A 16,842-nucleotide genomic window follows, 5' to 3' on the forward strand; every position below is an offset into this window, starting at 1 on the left:
GGTCCGTGCTGGGGTGTGAACACCTGGCCTCGTGTGATGTCTCTGCCGCTGGCTCACTTCTCACCTTCGTGGGTCCCCGGTGTGAAGAGAGCAGGAGAGCTACGGGCTCTGGCACTCCCAGGCCGCCAGGGGTGGCCTAGCGTCTGGCTCACGTCTCCTCAGTGGGAAGAGCACTGTGGCCGTGAGGTCTTGGTCCACAGCTTCCCCAGCTTTAGGATGGAGTCAGCGACAAGGGCCACTCCGGCGCCGTAGCCCACGGGCGAGCTGCAAGGTCCCTGCAAGGTTAAACGGCTAGGGGTGAACTGGTGCTTCCCCCGAGCAGTGAAGCAAAACAGACTCACCCCATGCCCCATGTGTGGACCCTGTACAGGAAGCCCTCCCCTCCTCCTGTCATGGCAGCCTCAGCTGATAGGCCTGGAGGGGTGGGATTTTGAAGCCCGTTGAGAGGTCTTTTAGAGTCTACAGTTTTCCGGGCTTCTGCTCCTGAAAGGTACCCCCTAGCTGTCAGTGTTAGAGGTGGGGCGGGACACGGTGGGGCCACCTCAGTGGGACTGTCCTCCTGTTCTCATCCCAGAGGCCAGGCATGGGGGTGAGGGGTCCACGGGCTGGGGATCGTATGCTGGGCTCCGGACTTCCACAGATTTCTCGAGGCCGGTTGGTGCTAAGGCTGATGGCTTCTGCCGCTGGCCACCCTGGGATCTGCCAGGAAGAGAGCCTTGCCCCCGCCGTGGCTGCCGCCGGAGGACACTTTCCCCCGACCCCTCCGAGCTGTTCCTGCGCCCTCACCAAAATTGCTCTCTTTACAGAGCCCAAGACCGACCAAGCAGATGGCCCCAAGGAGCCACCCCAGAGCGTCAGGTTTGCATCTGGGTGGGGGCGTATAGGCGACTCTTCGGAGGGGCCCAGAGGGGGATGAACCTCAGGTCCTTGTTCGGTGGTGGGGTGGGGAGGTGGGAATGTGGTCAGGGGCGGGGCCTAGTGCTGGAGGTGGCTCGATGCGAGGAGACAAAGCGGGCCTGGGAGTGGGTGACCAGATCCTAGGCCCCACCCTCTGCCTCCTCCTGGCCGCGTGGCCTAGGCCCGGTCGCTTGGTCAGGAAGGCCCCACCTCTGCAGCGCCTCTCAGCCTGGTGCCCTATGAGCTGGGCCCAGTTCTGTTCACAGGGTGACCTTTTATGGGGTGTGGCCAGGGCCCTGGGGAGGGTCCCGGGGTCGGCCCCGTGACGCAGCTTCCACCCTGCTGCGGCAGGAGGAAGCGCAGCTACAAGCAGGCCGTGAGTGAGCTGGACGAGGAGCCGCAGCTGGAGGACGAGGAGGAGCTGCAGCCCCCCAGGAGCAAGACCCCTTCCCCACCCTGCCCGGCCAGCAAGGTGAGTGGGCCTCTGCCCCCCCTTGGGGCCCCCGCCATGCCCAGGAGTCCTCACCCTGCACCCTTACCTCCCCCGCAGGTGGCGCGGCCCCTCCGGACCTTCCTGCACACCGTGCAGAGGAACCAGATGCTCATGACTCCAACCTCGGCCCCCCGCAGCAGTGTCATGAAATCCTTCATTAAGCGCAACACCCCCCTGCGCGTGGACCCTAAGGTGAGGGAGCCCGGACCCCTGGCCGTGCTTTGCGAGAGCCGGGCAGCATGGCTGAGGGCTCCGGTCTGTCCCCTAGGCCGCTGGGAGGGGTGTGGATCTGGGCCAAGGCAGCTGGGACCTGGCACCGGTCAAGGGCCAGCTCCAGCCTCTACGGCCTTGGGCCGCCTCAACGCTTGAGGACTGTTCTGGCTTCTTGGGCTCTGCAGTGCAGCTCAGAGGCTCGGCCGGCTCAGCGTGACTCCTGGGTCTTGAGCCCTGAGCTGGTAGTAGAAATGGTGTGGCCGGCCGTGGCCGTGACCATCCATCCCCACACCCCCCGCACTCCCCACCCCCCCTCTGGAGGCTTGAGTAGTTAAGGCGAGGGACACCCGTGGACGCTGCGCTCGCTGAGGATGAGGGCTGGTGAGATGGGAGGGGGTGGGGGGCTGCCGATGAGAGGGCACAGGCCCCACACAGACTCTGGCGTAGCCCAGAGGGTGGCCTGCTTTCCGGACGTCCCCAAGCCTGGCATTAACTCCTGGCTTTTTCCTTGTCTCCTCTCCTCCACAGTGCAGCTTCGTTGTAAGTAAAGCCTTCTGTCCTTGTAACCTAGCTCCCCCTAGCACTTCCCTGCCGTAGCCCTGTTCCTGCAAACCCACCCGCACCTGTAGAACCACTAACACCAAAGGTGGAACGGGAGCGGTAAAGGGGGTGGCTGCCCGGAGGCGCGCAGCCATTCTGGCTGCCCTCCCTCTGCGGGGCCGGTCCTCTCTGCCCTCGTCTCTGCCCCCAGGAGGCCGAGTCTCGATCTCAGAGCCTCCCTGAAGCAAGAGGAGGCAGAGGGGGTGCGGCCTGCTGCTGTTTACCGGGGCCACAGCTTGGATTTCCCCACAGCACCTCCCTCCCCGGCCCCGGGTTTCCCCTCAGGGTCTGGGGCTGCGAAGAGAACAGACAGGTGGTCTCTGGTCCCCAGAGCCACTGAGGTTTATTGGATCACAGACCTGAGCTACTGCCTTGAGGCGCAGAGCCGCGGGGGGGGGCGGGGGGGGCGGGGGGGAGACCATGGTTGTAGGCTGGGTCCTGTGGGGTAGCGGTAGAACTACGACCAGCAGCCTCTGGAGAGAAGGCCACAGAAGCTGTTCTCTTCTCAGATACCTCAGAGCTGAGCCAGGCCACGGGCCCTGAGGAGGGAGCCCCACACGGCTGGGATCTGCTCAGCCTGCAGTCTTGGCTCCCTGGGGTCTCCCAGGTTACAAGGCTGCAGCCCCTGCGTTCCTCTGTCCCCACTGGCGCTTTGAAGGGCCTCCTATTAGGAGGGCTTCTGCCTCTAGCCGAGGGCCTGGGGCTTGGCGGGTCAAGGGGCTTCTCAGCCGCTAGACAGGTAGGCCTTGAACTTGCCTGTGCTGCAAGGAGGCTGGTCCCCTCTGTGTGAACGAGGCACTGGCCTGCCTTCCAGTAGGCGAGCAAGCAGGCTGTGTGGCCTTACACACCTACTTGTGTGCTAGGCCCCTGCTAGGCACCTGGGCCCACAGCAGTGAACTGGACTCCGACTTGCTCTTCCTACAGAGAACTCCCATGTCGCACACAGACTGATGGGAGCCTGGCAGGCTTTATGGGGATGACCAAGAGGTCCAGGGAGCTGCCTTTTCCTGCTTTGGGGAACCCAGATCCCTGCACAGGGCATCTGGTGGCAGTGGGACAGTTCTTAGGAGACAGGGGCCTAAGTAGATCGCAGGGACCTTGAGACCTTGGACTAGTTTCCTAACTTTTGGCTGAGTTTCCTTGGCTACAAAATGAGATCAGAGGTCCGTTCATAGAAACGAGTCAACCAGAGTCCTGTCCATCAAGCACCTAGCACAGGGCTCAGTAGGAGGTGGTTTTTAGTGATTGGTAGAGAGACTGCTCGATCGAGGCCCCTGGAGGCCGAAGGGACTGAATAAGCTTTTGGTTTTCTCATCCACCGCCTTGGCCTTGATGGTGGCCTCTGGGGAGCAGCGTCAACCCAGCCCACCTTGGAGGGTTGGGGCAGAGGGTGAACTTGGCTTCTATGACATGAACAAATCTTGCTTCTACAAAATTTCCAATGCGCAGGATCATTTCTCTGACCTGTGCTGGGAAATTTTAGCACCCAAACGTCGGGGGTAAAACACGTTTTGCTGAGCCCAATTGGAAGCAGGAGTCTGGTGGGCACTTGGGGCAGAAAGAGAAGGCATAGTGCTTTCCCCACCGCAGAGCAGTGGGTGGAAGTCGGCCCCCTGCTGGTTGGATGACCAGTCAAGTTATACCTTCTGCCAAACTTGGAGCGTTTTCTGCCATTATTTCTAAGAAATTCTGTTTCATTGTTGCATTCTTTCCCCTCTATCATGGGTGACGATGACACCCACGCCAGTGGTGGATCGTTCTGTGTCGTCACAGTCCTTTGGGCTCTGTTCATTTCTCTTCCATAGCTTTTTCTCTCTGTTGGGATCAGATACATTTTATTGATCGATCTGTACGTTTACTGACATCTGTCTGTCTTTTCCATTCTGCCCTTGGACCCATGCACTGAATTTCTTATTTCCGTTATTGTCTTTGGAGTTCTGAAATTTCCATTTTGCTTTTTTCTAGATCTTCTTGCTGAGATTTTCTGTTTTTTTGTTTTTCTCTCCAGCTCCTGCCACCCAGTAACCTTTATTGCCAGAACAGCTCCCAGGACCCCACGGTGCTGGGAGGGGGCGCTAAGTCTTTATTGGGAAGGACGCCCTCCCGCCTTCCCTCACTGCCGACGGTAGACGCACTCAGTGTCAGGGTAGGGTGGCAAGTTCAGCTGGTACTTCTTTTCCAGAGCAGGAGGCACAAAACGACCTCCCAGGTAGTGATAGCGACCGCTGAAGTGGCTTGCAGTGCGATTTTCTGTTTCGCCAATTGTCTGAAGAATGTATTACTGTTGAAGTATTTCTATAATAGTGGCTTTGATGTCTTTGTCAGATAAAAGTCTAACAATCTGTCACCTTGATGTTGGTGGCTGCTGATCGTCTTCACATGGGAGTTGAGATTTTCCTAGTTCTTTGTGTGCTGAGTGGTTTTGGATTATATCCTGGCCATTTTGCATATTGCTTTATGAGGCCGCATGTTGTCAGAGAGAGAATGTTGGTATCTTGCTCTAACAGCGACTCACCTGGTTTGGTTCAGGCTGCAGGTCCCACCCCTCCTTCTGTGGGACATGGTTCCAGTGTCCCGATTTCAAAGCCTTGTGGTACTCTTGGATCTGCCCTGGGTGTGCTGGTCAGTGGTCAGGATGGCATCTGGCAGGTGGTCTGTGAGTTCAATTCTCAGAGTTTTTGGTATAATAGTTAGATGGTCAGATCCATGCATCTGCAGCTTGGGGCTGAGCCTCGGAGTTCACAAACAACCATAGGGTGTCATTTTCTCCACGCCTCTAGTACATTTCACTTCTCCGGGGGCTCCCGCTCTCCGTCCTCCAGCCAGGAAGCTGGGGCTTCTGTCACCCTGCTCTACTGCGTGTTTCCACGACCGCATCTGGGGCCACCTGGTAGGGAGACAGAAAAAAGCAACAGCATTCATCACCTTTGGGGATCACAGCTCCGTAGTGTGGAGAGGAAGCTCCCCCTCCCCCAGAGTTTTGCCTCTGCAAGTTCTTGTAACTGTTGCTGTTCCATTGCCACAGGGTTGTTTGTGGCCCGGGGCGCAAGAGGAAGAAGAAAAGAGCAAACAAAAATTGGGGTTTTTGCCTACTCTGAGCATTAGACTCCCCCTTCCCACACCTTAAGTGAGATTTAAAGGGCCTTTCCCAGAGTTCTGTCTGTCTGTACCCCACAGATCCCTTTGGGGTTTCAGACTTCATTGAGTTTAGGCTAGAGGGGAAAACAATGGTAAATTTCTGCTGGCTCAGTGATGCTTCGCAGCCTGGTCTTCCCCTCCGCCTGCTCACATCGGCCTCACACAGCTGTTCCACGTAGTCCAGTTTTGTGGGCACCTTCAGTGGCAGAAGCAGATGTGTCTTCCTCGCAACCGGAGGAGCCCTTCTCTCCATCCTTAGGGTTGTATTCCCTTGGGACCAGACTTCTAGGTGGGAAATCCGCAGTCAAGGTCAGAGGCCAAGGAGAAATGGACAGCCACTAGTGCAGGGAGAGGGACCTATGGGTGGCAGAGCACAGAGATGAGAGTCTGATGGGAGCCAGGTGAGGGTGATGGGGGGGGGGGGGGCTCTGGCCCAGGTCCCAGCCCCCACCTCATGCCCTGGCCGTCAGGGCGAAAGTACCAGTCTGGTCCTTAGCCAAGAAAAGCTTGGAGCCCCCCACCTATGACCTCTGGCTGCCGTGCCCGTGGGGCTTTCTGGGCATGCAGAGGGGCAGGGTTCCAGCACTGATCTGCTAAACAACCAACTAGTACTTTTAAGAAGCTGTTGTTAGAATCGTTAGGTGCCTGTATCGCAGGAAGTTTGGAAAATGAAGGAAAATAGACCATCCTTAACATATCTCGCCAGCCTATAGTAATCTATGTAGCATTTGGCCATATTTTTTTCCCGTATATTGAGAAACACAAAAGTGTGTGTACACGAAGTATGAAAGTTACAACGCATAGAAATAATAAATTGACGCTTATGTACCCAGCACCCCTTTATAGATGTTAACCACAACTTTTACAACTGTCTGTCCCTCTATGATGTCAGTCTTCCTTCTCTTCTCAAGTACACTTTAATATAGCTATAATCAGAGCATCTGTCCAATTTCGAACCCTGATTTTTGTGCCGCTGCGACTTGGCAGGGCTCAGTCAAGGGTGCTTGGGAGGCTGCCCACCAGAATGACCGAAGCCCCAGGCCACAGTCTGGTTGGGAAGGAAGGCGTGTTTTGGGGGTGACTCTGCCTCTGTAACCGTCTGGCTGGGGCCTGTGGGCCTCGCTCACCACCACCCCGCCCCGCCCCATCCCGCCCCGCCCCGCCCCGCCCCGCCCGCCTCAGGAGAAGGAGCGGCAGCGCCTGGAGAACCTGCGGAGGAAGGAGGAGGCGGAGCAGCTCCGCAGGCAGAAGGTGGAGGAGGACAAGCGGCGGCGGCTGGAGGAGGTGAAGCTGTAAGTGGTCCAGCTCCTGGCCCCGCCCCCGGGCCCTGGCCCCGGCCCCGCCCCCCGGGTTCGACCGCCCTGTGTCCGCAGGAAGCGGGAGGAGCGCCTCCGCAAGGTGCTGCAGGCCCGGGAGCGGGTGGAGCAGATGAAGGAGGAGAAGAAGAAGCAGATCGAGCAGAAGTTTGCTCAGATCGACGAGAAGACCGAGAAGGTGCGCGCCTCAGGCTGGTGGGCGGCCAGGTTTCGGGGTGGGCTGCGCCCTGGCGGGCCCCAAGCAGGTCCCACTCGGTGGCTGTGGTTTCTGGGTGTCCCCTCCCCCCTTCCCCCCTGGGCTGTGGGGAACAGGCCCGGCTCGCAGGGGCAGGGGGTGCGGTTCCGGGCCCCGCGCTGCAGGGCCGAGTGATGAGGGTGCCCTAATGGGCACGTGTGGGTGGGCCCTGCAGGTTAAGGAGGAGCGGCTGGCGGAAGAGAAAGCCAAGAAGAAGGCAGCAGCCAAGAAGATGGAGGAGGTGGAGGCTCGCCGCAAGCAGGAGGAGGAGGCGCGGAGGCTCAGGCGGCTACAGCAGGTTCGTGGGCAGAGGGGCTCGCATATCAAGGACGCAGAAGGCCCCCGAGGGTCGCCAGACACGCCCCACTTTGTTGGGTTGGTTGTGGTGGCTCTTGTTGCTTTAAGTCCTGAGGAGTTTCCACAAATACCCTGGGGACGTGGATGGCGCCAGTAACCTGCCTCCTGCAGGTGGCAGTTCAAGGGTCAAGTGGATGGACTCCAGAGCCAGACCTTCAGTCTCAGCTCTGCCACTTCCCAGCCGGGTGACCCTGGGCGGGTTCCTTGACCTTTCTGGGCTTTGATTCCCTCGGGGAACCGTAGCGTCTACCTGACAGGGTCGGTGTGAGGGTTGAATGTTTTGCCTGTAAGACTAGGGACCTACCTCTCCCTGGGAGTTGTCTGTCTCAGGACGATAGGGAACACAGATGTGTCATTAGGGGATTATAATACTAATAACCAAAATTTACTTAGTGTTTTCTGTGTGTCAGACACCGTTCTATGGTCTGTGTACGAACTCGGTAACTTCATGAGGTGTAGTCGTTACTGTTGTTCCTGTTTTATCAACGAGGAAACTGAGGCCAGAGAGCTGAAGCCACTTGCCCGGTGTCACACCGGCTGGTGAAGTCTGGCTCCGGTCTCTACCCTTGACTACTGGCTTTGCAGCTGCATATAAAGCAGTTTTCATGGGGCGCCCAGGTGGTTCAGTGGGTTGGGCGTCTGACTCTTGATTCCGGCTCAGGTCATGATCTCACCGTTTCATGAGTTTGAGCCCCGCATCGGGCTCTACGCTGACAGTGCAGAGCCTGCTTGGGATTCTTTCTGTCCCCATGTCTGTCCACCCCCCTCCCCTGCCCGTGCTGACTCCGTCTCTCTCAAAATAAATAAATGAGCTTAAAAAAAAAAAAGGTAATTTTCACAAGATGCCTTTTCGTGGCGATTCTTGGGGAGCCTGGCTCGGGGAGGGGGGTGGGGGGGGCGTCGCTTCTGGGAGGGAGCAGGCCCTGTGGCCTCTCTTCCCTCCTTCCCAGACCTCCTCCCTGGCTTCACCAGCCCAGGGCTGGCCTCAAAGGCCCTGACCTGCCGCTCCGTTCACAGGATGAGGAAGAGCGGCGGCCCCAGGAGCTGCTGCAGAAGAAGAGGGAGGAGGAGCAGGAGCGGCTGCGCAGGGCGGCCGAGGCCAAGAGGCTGGCGGAGCAGCGGGAGCACGAACGCAGGAGGGAGCAGGAGCGGCTCCAGGCCGAGAGGTGAGGGGCCCGCTGCCCAGCTGGCCGAGGCGGCACCCTGTCGTCACACACCCGCCTTCCTGTGAGCACGTGGAAGGGGCACACGTAGCCGTCGCCAGGAGGCAGCTCCCTCCTCCACTCGGGGGTTTGCAAAAGGACAGGCCCTTTTCTTTTTGGGCTCTGGGCCAGGAGGCGGCTCCCTGGGCTGACGGGCTCTTGCTTGGTCCTCAGGGAGCTGCAGGAGAGGGAGAAGGCCCTGCGGCTGGAGAGGGAGCTGGAGGAGAAGAAGAAAAAGGTAAAGGGGAGAGGGCCTGGCGCTCCTGCGGGGTCTGCGCCGAGCTCCGGGCCAGCCCGGTGGCTCCCGGTCCGGGAGCAGCCTGCCTGCCCAGCCGTGGGGGGGGGGGGGGGGGGGCGGCGAGGGGCTCACACATGCACCATCTCTAATATCCGGCCGCCCCTGGGGCCCCAGGAAGAGCAGCAACGCCTGGCCGAGGAGCGGCTGCTGGAGGAGCGGCAGAGGAAAGCCAGGGAGGCCGCAGCGGCCAGCAAAGGCCTGAATGTGACCGTGGACGTGCAGGTGAGGCCGGGCAGCCAAGTGGAGAGGGCCCCTCCGGCTCTGGTTATTCACTCCCCGCTGGTTGGAGCCACAGATACAGATTAGGACCATGCGAAAGGAAGGATACGGTTGGCCCAAGTGGTTTTACCCTTTTCGATAGGTGTATTTCCTTGCTATAAAAGTAGAATTTGTTGTAAATAAAAAAAAAGAAGAAGAAGAAACTAAACTTTTTTAAAGAGTGTAAAGAAAAGGAAAGGTACCCTTAGAGGAAAACTCTAATCTGGTGTAGATCTTTCTGTATGTTTACCCATATAAACCTACACACACGCGCGTACACACACATGCCCAGTTTTAAATGGGCACTGTCTACACGTACTGTCTTAGTCTGTTCAGGCTGCTGTCACACATTGCTACAGACTGGCTGGCTTAAACAGCAGTTCTGGAGGCTAGAAGTCCAAGGTCAAGGCAGCAGCCAATTCGGTGTTTGGTGACAGTCTTCTCCCTGTGTTCCCTGTGGTAGAGGGGGAGAGGGGGCTCTCTGGGGTCTCTGTTCTAAGGGCACTAATCTCACTCATGGGGCCTCCACCCTTGTGACCTAATCACCTCCCCAAGGCTCCACCTCCCAATACCATCACATTGCGGGGTCGGATTTAACAGAAGAATTTGGGGGGTGGGGGGTACCCACACAACATTTAGTCCATAACGTATGCCACTTGGCATTTTCATTTTTTTTCTCCCTATTTTCCCTTTCATTTAGCGAGTTGTAGACATGTCTGTTTCAGCACTTGTAAATCTCATATTTGATGGCCGTGCAGTTGATGGCAATTACTTACAGCAGAATTTCTTTAACAAGCCCTTACTGGTGAACATTTAGGCTACTGCCAGCTTAACGCTTGTTAACAAAGCGTATGCGGGAGAGTTTTCAGTGCAACGTAGTTTATGATGTTGAGAACTTGGAAGGGAGCCGAACGTTCATCTCTAACGGATGGTTAAAGTACGAATCATGGGGTGCCCAGGGGAGTACCCTGGAGCTGTTTGTTTGAAGGAGAAACACTGACCCGGAGGAATGTTTGCAACATACTTTAACTTGAAAAAGGAAGATACAGGGGCGCCTGGGTGGCTAGTCAGTTAGGCGTCCAACTTCGGATTGGGTCACAGTCTCACGGTTTGTGAGTTCGTGCTCTGAGTTGGGCTCTGTGCTGACAGCTCAGAGCCTGGAGCCTCCTTGGGATTGTGCGTCTTCTTCTCTCTCTGCCCCTCCCCAGCTTGTGCTCTCTTTCTCTCTCTCTCTCTCTCTTAAATAAACATTTAAGAGAAAAGAGGGGCACCTCGGTGGCTCAGTCAGTTAAGCGACTTTGGCATGGGTTATGATCTCACGGTTTGTGAGTTCGAGCCCCACGTCAGGCTCCGTGCTGACAGCTCGGGAGTGTGGGGACAGGAACTGACAGCCTTGTTTATCTTCTCCAGTCTCCAGCTTGTACCTCCTATCAGATGACTCCACAGGGGCACAGGCCGCCCCCTAAGATCAACCCGGATAACTACGGGATGGATCTGAATAGCGATGATTCCACCGATGACGAGGCCCATCCCCGGAAGCCCATCCCCACCTGGGCCAGAGGTAAGCAGGGCCCAGAATTCCCCGGGAGACCTGGCTCCTCACTTGCAACATCTGGGACCCTGGAGGTGGTGGGTCGGCAGCTGTGGGTGTCAGGAGGCTGTTGTCATCATGGGCTGGCAGCTTGTATTGGGCTTGTATTGGGCCTTGGGATGCACCCAGGGAAGGGTGGGCCCTCTGTGGCCAGTGGGTTGAACTGGGGACCAGAACTACGATATTGGGTGCCTCTGTTCTCAACAAAAGTGTTAAATTGTGGCTGGCTGCCGACAGGCATGGGGCTGGGTGGTCCAGCTCAGACTCTACGCCGCCCCTCGGAGCCTCACCCAGTGGGCCAGATGAGAGTTGGACCCAAGTAAGCAGCTTGGAGTAGGAATACCGCCAAGAGTAGTCACCGGTTTTAGGCAGTGCGCCGAGAGCTGGAGCTGGGGGTTCCAGCAGCTGGGGAGGGCAGGAAAGCCCTGAGGCAGGGCCACTTGAGCAGGATTTGACCCCAGTTTACAAGCCCCAGCATTTAAACGGGAGCATGGGTGTGTGTGAGCAGGCCACCACAGACCTGGTGACAAGGGAGCGGGGCCAGTACGTATACGGTGGGCACTTCATGAGTTTTACAGAGCTGGGGGTCAGGGCTTGGTGCCCACTCACTCCCCAGACAGAAGGGCCCAGAGTCCCATTGCGGGGGCAGCACTCTGCAGAAGACAGCTTACTTCGGCGTCACCTCATTTGAACTCCACGCTAGGCAGAATCTTAGTCCCCTTAACTATTGACACCAGGGCATTTGGGAGGTAGCAGCAGGCAGGGGTCAGCATGGCTGGAGCCACCTAGTGGCGGTTGACCGTCACCAGCTTCCCTAAACTCCCTGCGTTCTCATCTGTGAAATGGGGGTGTTACTAGGACCCAGCTGAGAAGGGTTATCTAGGATGAAGAGAGTTTAGGATGAAGAGAGTTGGTGCTCGTTCATAAGGCCTGGTGCAGAGCAATGCTGGGCACCTGTCCTCCGTCCTGACCCCCAGGGTCCTCCTGAGGCCTTGTTGCCAGGGCTGTGTGCCTCGGCCCAGGGATCCCCTCAGCCTGCACCCTGTGCCGTGGGACCCGGGGGCCGGTGAGAGAAGTAGCCAGTCCCAGCAGTCAAGGATGGCAGCGTATGAAGTTCCTGAGCTGGACGGGTCTCCAGACCCCAGCTCCCCCAGTCACGAGCTACGTGCCTTTGGGCAAGTCCCCCCCCCGCCCCGCCCCGCCTTCTGAAATGGGGAGGATAAAGGAGCTGCCTCCCTCCTGGTTGTGGGGTTGTGGTTGCCTGGCCCAGGTGAGCACTTGAGGACCTGTGTTCAGCCTCAGCTGCTGGAACATGGCAGTAGGAACAGGCAATAAGAGCATTTTCACGAGGGCGCCTGGGCGGCTCGGTTGAGCTTCCGACTTGGGCTCAGGTCATAGTCTCACGGTTTGTGAGTTTCAGCCCCGCCTCAGGTTTGCTGCTGTCCGCGCCGAGCCTGCTTTGGATCCTCTATCCTGTCTCTCTCTGCCCTTCCCCTGCATGCGTGCTCTCTCTCTCTCTCTCTCTCTCTTTCTCTCTTAAAAATAAACATCAAAAAACAAAAAAACAAAAAAAAAGGCTTTTCAGGGAAAAGGGGAGAGGAAGAGGGCTCTGAGGGAGGAGCTGATGTGGCTGCGGTGGGGAAGGGGACAGGGGGTCAGGGGATGGGGAGGCTCCTGAGGAGCTCCAAGGCGGTGACTTGACCCTCCGTGTCCCCTGCAGGCACTCAGCTAAGCCAGGCCATCATCCACCAGTACCACCACCCCCCAAACCTGCTCGAGCTCTTTGGAACCATCCTCCCACTGGACTTGGAGGACATCTTCAAGAAGAGCAAGCCTCGCTACCACAAGCGCACCAGCTCTGCCGTCTGGAACTCGCCGCCCCTGCTGGGCCCCAGGGTCCCCAGCAGCCTGGCCTATGGCCTGAAGAAGTACTGAGGCCCCCAGGCGTTCCCAGCAGTCTCCGCCCCTGCGCGTGTCTGTCTGTCCGCCTCTCTGTTGGTCTGGTGCCATCCTGCCTGGTGTTCCGTCTCCAGGGGGTTGGCTGTGTGTATATAAATGTCCTCTGTGCCCCGGGGGTTGCAAGTCGCGCAGGCCTGTTTGGAAGCTGCACTCGGCGGGTGGTTGGGGGAGAACCTGCCCAGCCCCACCTGGCCTGCAGACAGCGCTCTGTAAATAGACTGTTAGAATTCAGCTGAATTTTAGCCTCTAGTGTTTGAGAGCTAGATTAATAAAGTCTGTTCCTTTAAGCCTGCCGTGGGTATTGTAGAGATGGGGGCCTTGGCAGGATGCCCCTGGCCCCCGGCCCCGCAGCCGTGTGTCTCAGGCCACCGATGGGCCGGGGACCAAGGCGCTGTTCCTCTTCCTGGAGTACGCTTCCGGCTGACGCAGTGGGTGATTGTGATGCCGTCTTTGGGCCACGCTGAGAAACACTTGAGTTACTCGCGCGATGGGGCAAGCGAAGATACTTCTGACTTTCGGGGGAGCTCCCTGTTTGTAAAAGGGAGCTTGCCCAATGGGAAAGACGTGGGGTCGAGGTCAGGAGGACTGGGCTCTTGACACAGCTCTGCCACCTAAGACAGTCCCTCGGCCCTGCAGGCTCCACGCTTGCCGCATGGACGGTCAAAGGACCTGAGAACGCGTGCACGCTGCTGAAGCAGGAGCTCTGATTACAAAGATGTCCCCTGAAACCACCTTGGGACCAGCGCTTGCAAGCAGTTGGAATGTTTCTGCGACAAAACCATGTAGCTGCTAATTAAATGCTTAGTGTCCGTGGAAGCTGGCCCAGGGCCCGTCCCATGGCTGCATGCTGTGCTCTCAGTGTGCAGTGGCTAGTTGCTTGTCCTCCGCTCCAGCCCCCAGAACGAAAGTCGGCGAACCGTGGCCTCAGGGGCCAAATCAAACCTCAGTGTGTTTTTATAAAGTTTGATTGGAACCTTCCCAATTGCAGCAAATGCCTCGTCTCTGGCTGCTCTGCCGAGGGCGGAGTAAGTAGTTGCAAGCAAAGCCTGACGGCGCACAGAGCTGAAAAGATTCACTAGGACCCCCTACAGAAAGTTTGCTGACCCCAGCTTTAGGACAAAATAAAGGCTAAGTTCAAGAGTGTCTGAAAATGAGGAACTGGTGAACACAGACAATAGACTGAAGTTCCGAGGAATCTACCCATAAAAAAACAAAAAACCATCTGGAGTTCCTGGGTGCCTCTGTCGGTTAAGTCTGACATTCGCTCAGGTCATGATCTCACGGTTTGGGAGTTCGAGCCCCGCATGGGGCTTTTCGCTGATTAGGATTCTCTGTCATTCCCTCTCTCTCTGCCCCTCCCCCACAATCTCAAAATAAAAACGAAACCTTTGACAGTTCCTTCAGATATGGTGCGCGATCCCAATTTGTTCCGTATGCCCTGGAAGCTGTTGTGGTGAGTTCATTGGTGAGTGTGTCTCCACCTGAAACCGCGTGGTCAAAATACTACTTTTTCTGAGCATTTCCGGGTTTGAGAGAAAGTTGTTCAGCCAAAAGGTAGTTCTAGTTGCCGCGCACCTTCACCAGCACTTGGTATTGGCAGTATTTTCTTATTTTAGCCCTTCTGATATGTAGTGAAATCTCAGCATGGTTTTAAAGGGTTTCGGTTTTTGGTTTTTGAGAGAGAGACAGTGGGGGATGGGCAGAGGGAGAGGGAGAGAGAGAATCCCAAGCACGCCCCACACTCCATGCTGAGCCTGACAGGGGAGGGGGGGGCAGGAGGCTTGAGCCCACCTGAGCCAAACATCAAGAGTCGCTCGCTCAATGGACTGAGCCGCCCCAGGCGCCCCTCGTCGTCGTCGTTTTAATTCACATTCTGCTAATGGCTGATGATGGTGAACATTTTTCCACGTGCTTATTTGCCATCTGCGTATCTCGGTTGAAGTGTCTGTTCAAGGCTTTTGTTCACTTGTAAATTGGGCTGTTTTCTTACCGTTGAGTTTATCATCTTTATGTATTACGGGTACAAATCTGCTGTCAATAATGTGCTTGGCAGTATTTTTTTTTCTTGGTCCGCAGCTTTCCTTTTCGTTCACTTAATGGTGTTTTTCATAGAGCAAAAAATTTAATTTTGGTGGAGTCCCAATTTATCGTTCTTTTTCTTTTTTTATGGATTGTACTCTTTGGTGTCACATCTAAGAAACCTTTGTCTAGCCCTGGTTCTCAAAGCTTTTCTCTTATATTTTCTGCGAAATGTTTTAGAGTCTTATAAATACTACATTTACGTTTATGATCTACTTGAGTTAATTTTTTTAAAGTGTGAGATTTCTGTTTTTCGTCTCTTTGGTTTGGGGGGGGCATATGGATATATATCCAACTGTTCCAGGACCATTTGTTGAAAAAACTGTTTTGCAGTGGATTTCCTTGGCAACTTTGTCAATCAGTCAGCCATATGTGTATGGGTCTACATCATCTGGACTTTGTTTTTTTGTTGTTGTTGTCTTTGAGAGAGAGTGAGGGAGTGGGGGGAGGGCAGAGGGAGTGGGAGAGAGAATCTTAAGCAGGGGCTCTACCTCACGACCATGAGATCATGACCTGAGCTAAAATCAAGGGTCAGAAGCTTAACAGACTGAGCCATTCCGGCGCCCCTATGTCTGGACTTTGTGTTCTCTTCCATTGATCTGTGAGTCTCTCCTTTTACCAATGCCACATCATCAAGGTTACTGTAGTTTGTATCCATCTGAAAAATCTGTTAGTGTGATTCCTCCAACTTTAGTCTTCCTTTTCAAAATTATCCTGACTTTTCTATCAATTTGCCTCTCCATTTAAATTTCAGAACCAGCTTATTTATACAAAAACCTTGCTGGGATTTTGATTGGGATTGTGTTAAATGTGTAGATAAGTTTGGGGGATTGCTTTAAATCTATAGATAAGTTCTTCACATACGTCTCAGCATACAGATCCTGTACAGGTTTTGTTGGACTTATAGCTAAGCATTCATTTTCTTGGAGCTATCGTAAATACTATTGTTTTTCTAATTTTGGTGTCCGGTAGCTCATCGCTGGTATGTAGAAACACAGTTGATTTTTGTGCATTGACCTTGTATCTCGTGCTGCAACTAAACCAGTACGTAGAGGGAAATTTAGAGACGAAAATGCCTGTGTTCGATAAAAGGTGTTAAATCAATGACTTCAGCTTCCACTTTAAGAAACAAGAGTGGCGCCTGGGTGGCTCAGTCAGTTGAACGTCCAACTTTGGCTCAGGTCATGATCTCGCAGTTCATGGGTTCGAGCCCTACGTTGGCCTCAGTGCTGATGGCTCAACCCGGAGCCTGCTTCGGATTCTGCGGCTCCCTCTCTTGCTCTGCTCCTCCCCCGCTGCTGCTCTGTCTGCCTCTCACAAAATAAAGTAAATAAATAAACAAACAAACAAACAAACATTAAAAACTAGAAAAAGAAGAGCAAATAAGAGTACAAGCAGAAGAAGGGAAATGACCAAAGTAGAGCAGAAATCGATGACTTTGGAGAGAGAAAAATAGCGGGGAAAACGTAAACCAAAAGCTGATTCTTTGGGAAGCTCAAAAAATTCATCTCTAGCTCGATAAGGAGAAAAAGAGAGACGAAACAAATGGCCAGTGTCAGGAATGAAAGAGGTAATGCCACTATAGATTATATCGGTATTAAGAGTAAGATTATTATGAGCCACTTCTGGTAATAAATTGGACAATTTACATGACCACAAATTCCTTGGAAGATCCAACTTCGTTCAGTTCACTCAACAAGAAATAGAAAACGTAAGTAGCCCTATTTACTGTTGAAAGAAATTGAGTTTGTAGTTTAAAATCTCACGAATACTCTAGGCCTAGATCACGTTAGTGGTAAATGCAGCCACATATTCAAGAAAGACATGATACCGATTCTATGTAACCTCTCCCAGGAAATTAAAGAGGAAAGAATACTTTTCCACTGCATCTACGAGACAAACGTTGCCCTGACCCCAAACCAGACAAACCCACGGCAAGAAAGGAAAATTAGACAATTATCTGTCATGAACCTCAATACAAAAATTCTTAGCAAACTCATAACAAATCCAACAAGTTATGTAAAAAGGATAATACATCTTAGCCAAATAGGGTTTACCCCAAGAATATAAGGTAGGTTTAACATTCGAAAGTCAACTAATGTAATTTTCGTATTAATACAGGAGGAAAACCATGTGATTAACAGATGCAGAAAGTACATTGACAATTCAGCACTAATTCACGATAAAAGTTCTAAGCAAATTAGAA

General features: G+C 54.7%; 1 protein-coding gene across 5 annotated transcripts in view; it reads left to right on the forward strand.

Annotated features, from left to right (window-relative positions):
- INCENP (inner centromere protein) overlaps positions 1 to 13,960 on the forward strand; it is a 27,850-nt gene extending 13,890 nt beyond the window's left edge. For 3 of the 5 annotated variants that reach the window (XM_058689285.1, XM_058689286.1, XM_058689283.1), the window contains exons 8-20: positions 807 to 858; positions 1,249 to 1,369; positions 1,448 to 1,582; positions 2,132 to 2,143; positions 4,212 to 4,349; positions 6,524 to 6,633; positions 6,715 to 6,835; positions 7,068 to 7,190; positions 8,267 to 8,415; positions 8,626 to 8,689; positions 8,864 to 8,971; positions 10,418 to 10,568; positions 12,319 to 13,960. In XM_058689285.1, the coding sequence (XP_058545268.1) occupies positions 807 to 858; positions 1,249 to 1,369; positions 1,448 to 1,582; positions 2,132 to 2,143; positions 4,212 to 4,349; positions 6,524 to 6,633; positions 6,715 to 6,835; positions 7,068 to 7,190; positions 8,267 to 8,415; positions 8,626 to 8,689; positions 8,864 to 8,971; positions 10,418 to 10,568; positions 12,319 to 12,533 (1,499 nt within the window). In that variant the 3' untranslated portion in view covers positions 12,534 to 13,960. The remainder of the gene's footprint in view (positions 1 to 806; positions 859 to 1,248; positions 1,370 to 1,447; positions 1,583 to 2,131; positions 2,144 to 4,211; positions 4,350 to 6,523; positions 6,634 to 6,714; positions 6,836 to 7,067; positions 7,191 to 8,266; positions 8,416 to 8,625; positions 8,690 to 8,863; positions 8,972 to 10,417; positions 10,569 to 12,318) is intronic. The other 2 variants (XM_058689287.1, XM_058689288.1) reach the window with 2 other exon arrangements.
- Positions 13,961 to 16,842: the final 2,882 nt, after the last annotated feature.

This window comes from Neofelis nebulosa, chromosome 10 (assembly GCF_028018385.1).
Source record: "Neofelis nebulosa isolate mNeoNeb1 chromosome 10, mNeoNeb1.pri, whole genome shotgun sequence".
NCBI lineage: Eukaryota > Metazoa > Chordata > Mammalia > Carnivora > Felidae > Neofelis > Neofelis nebulosa.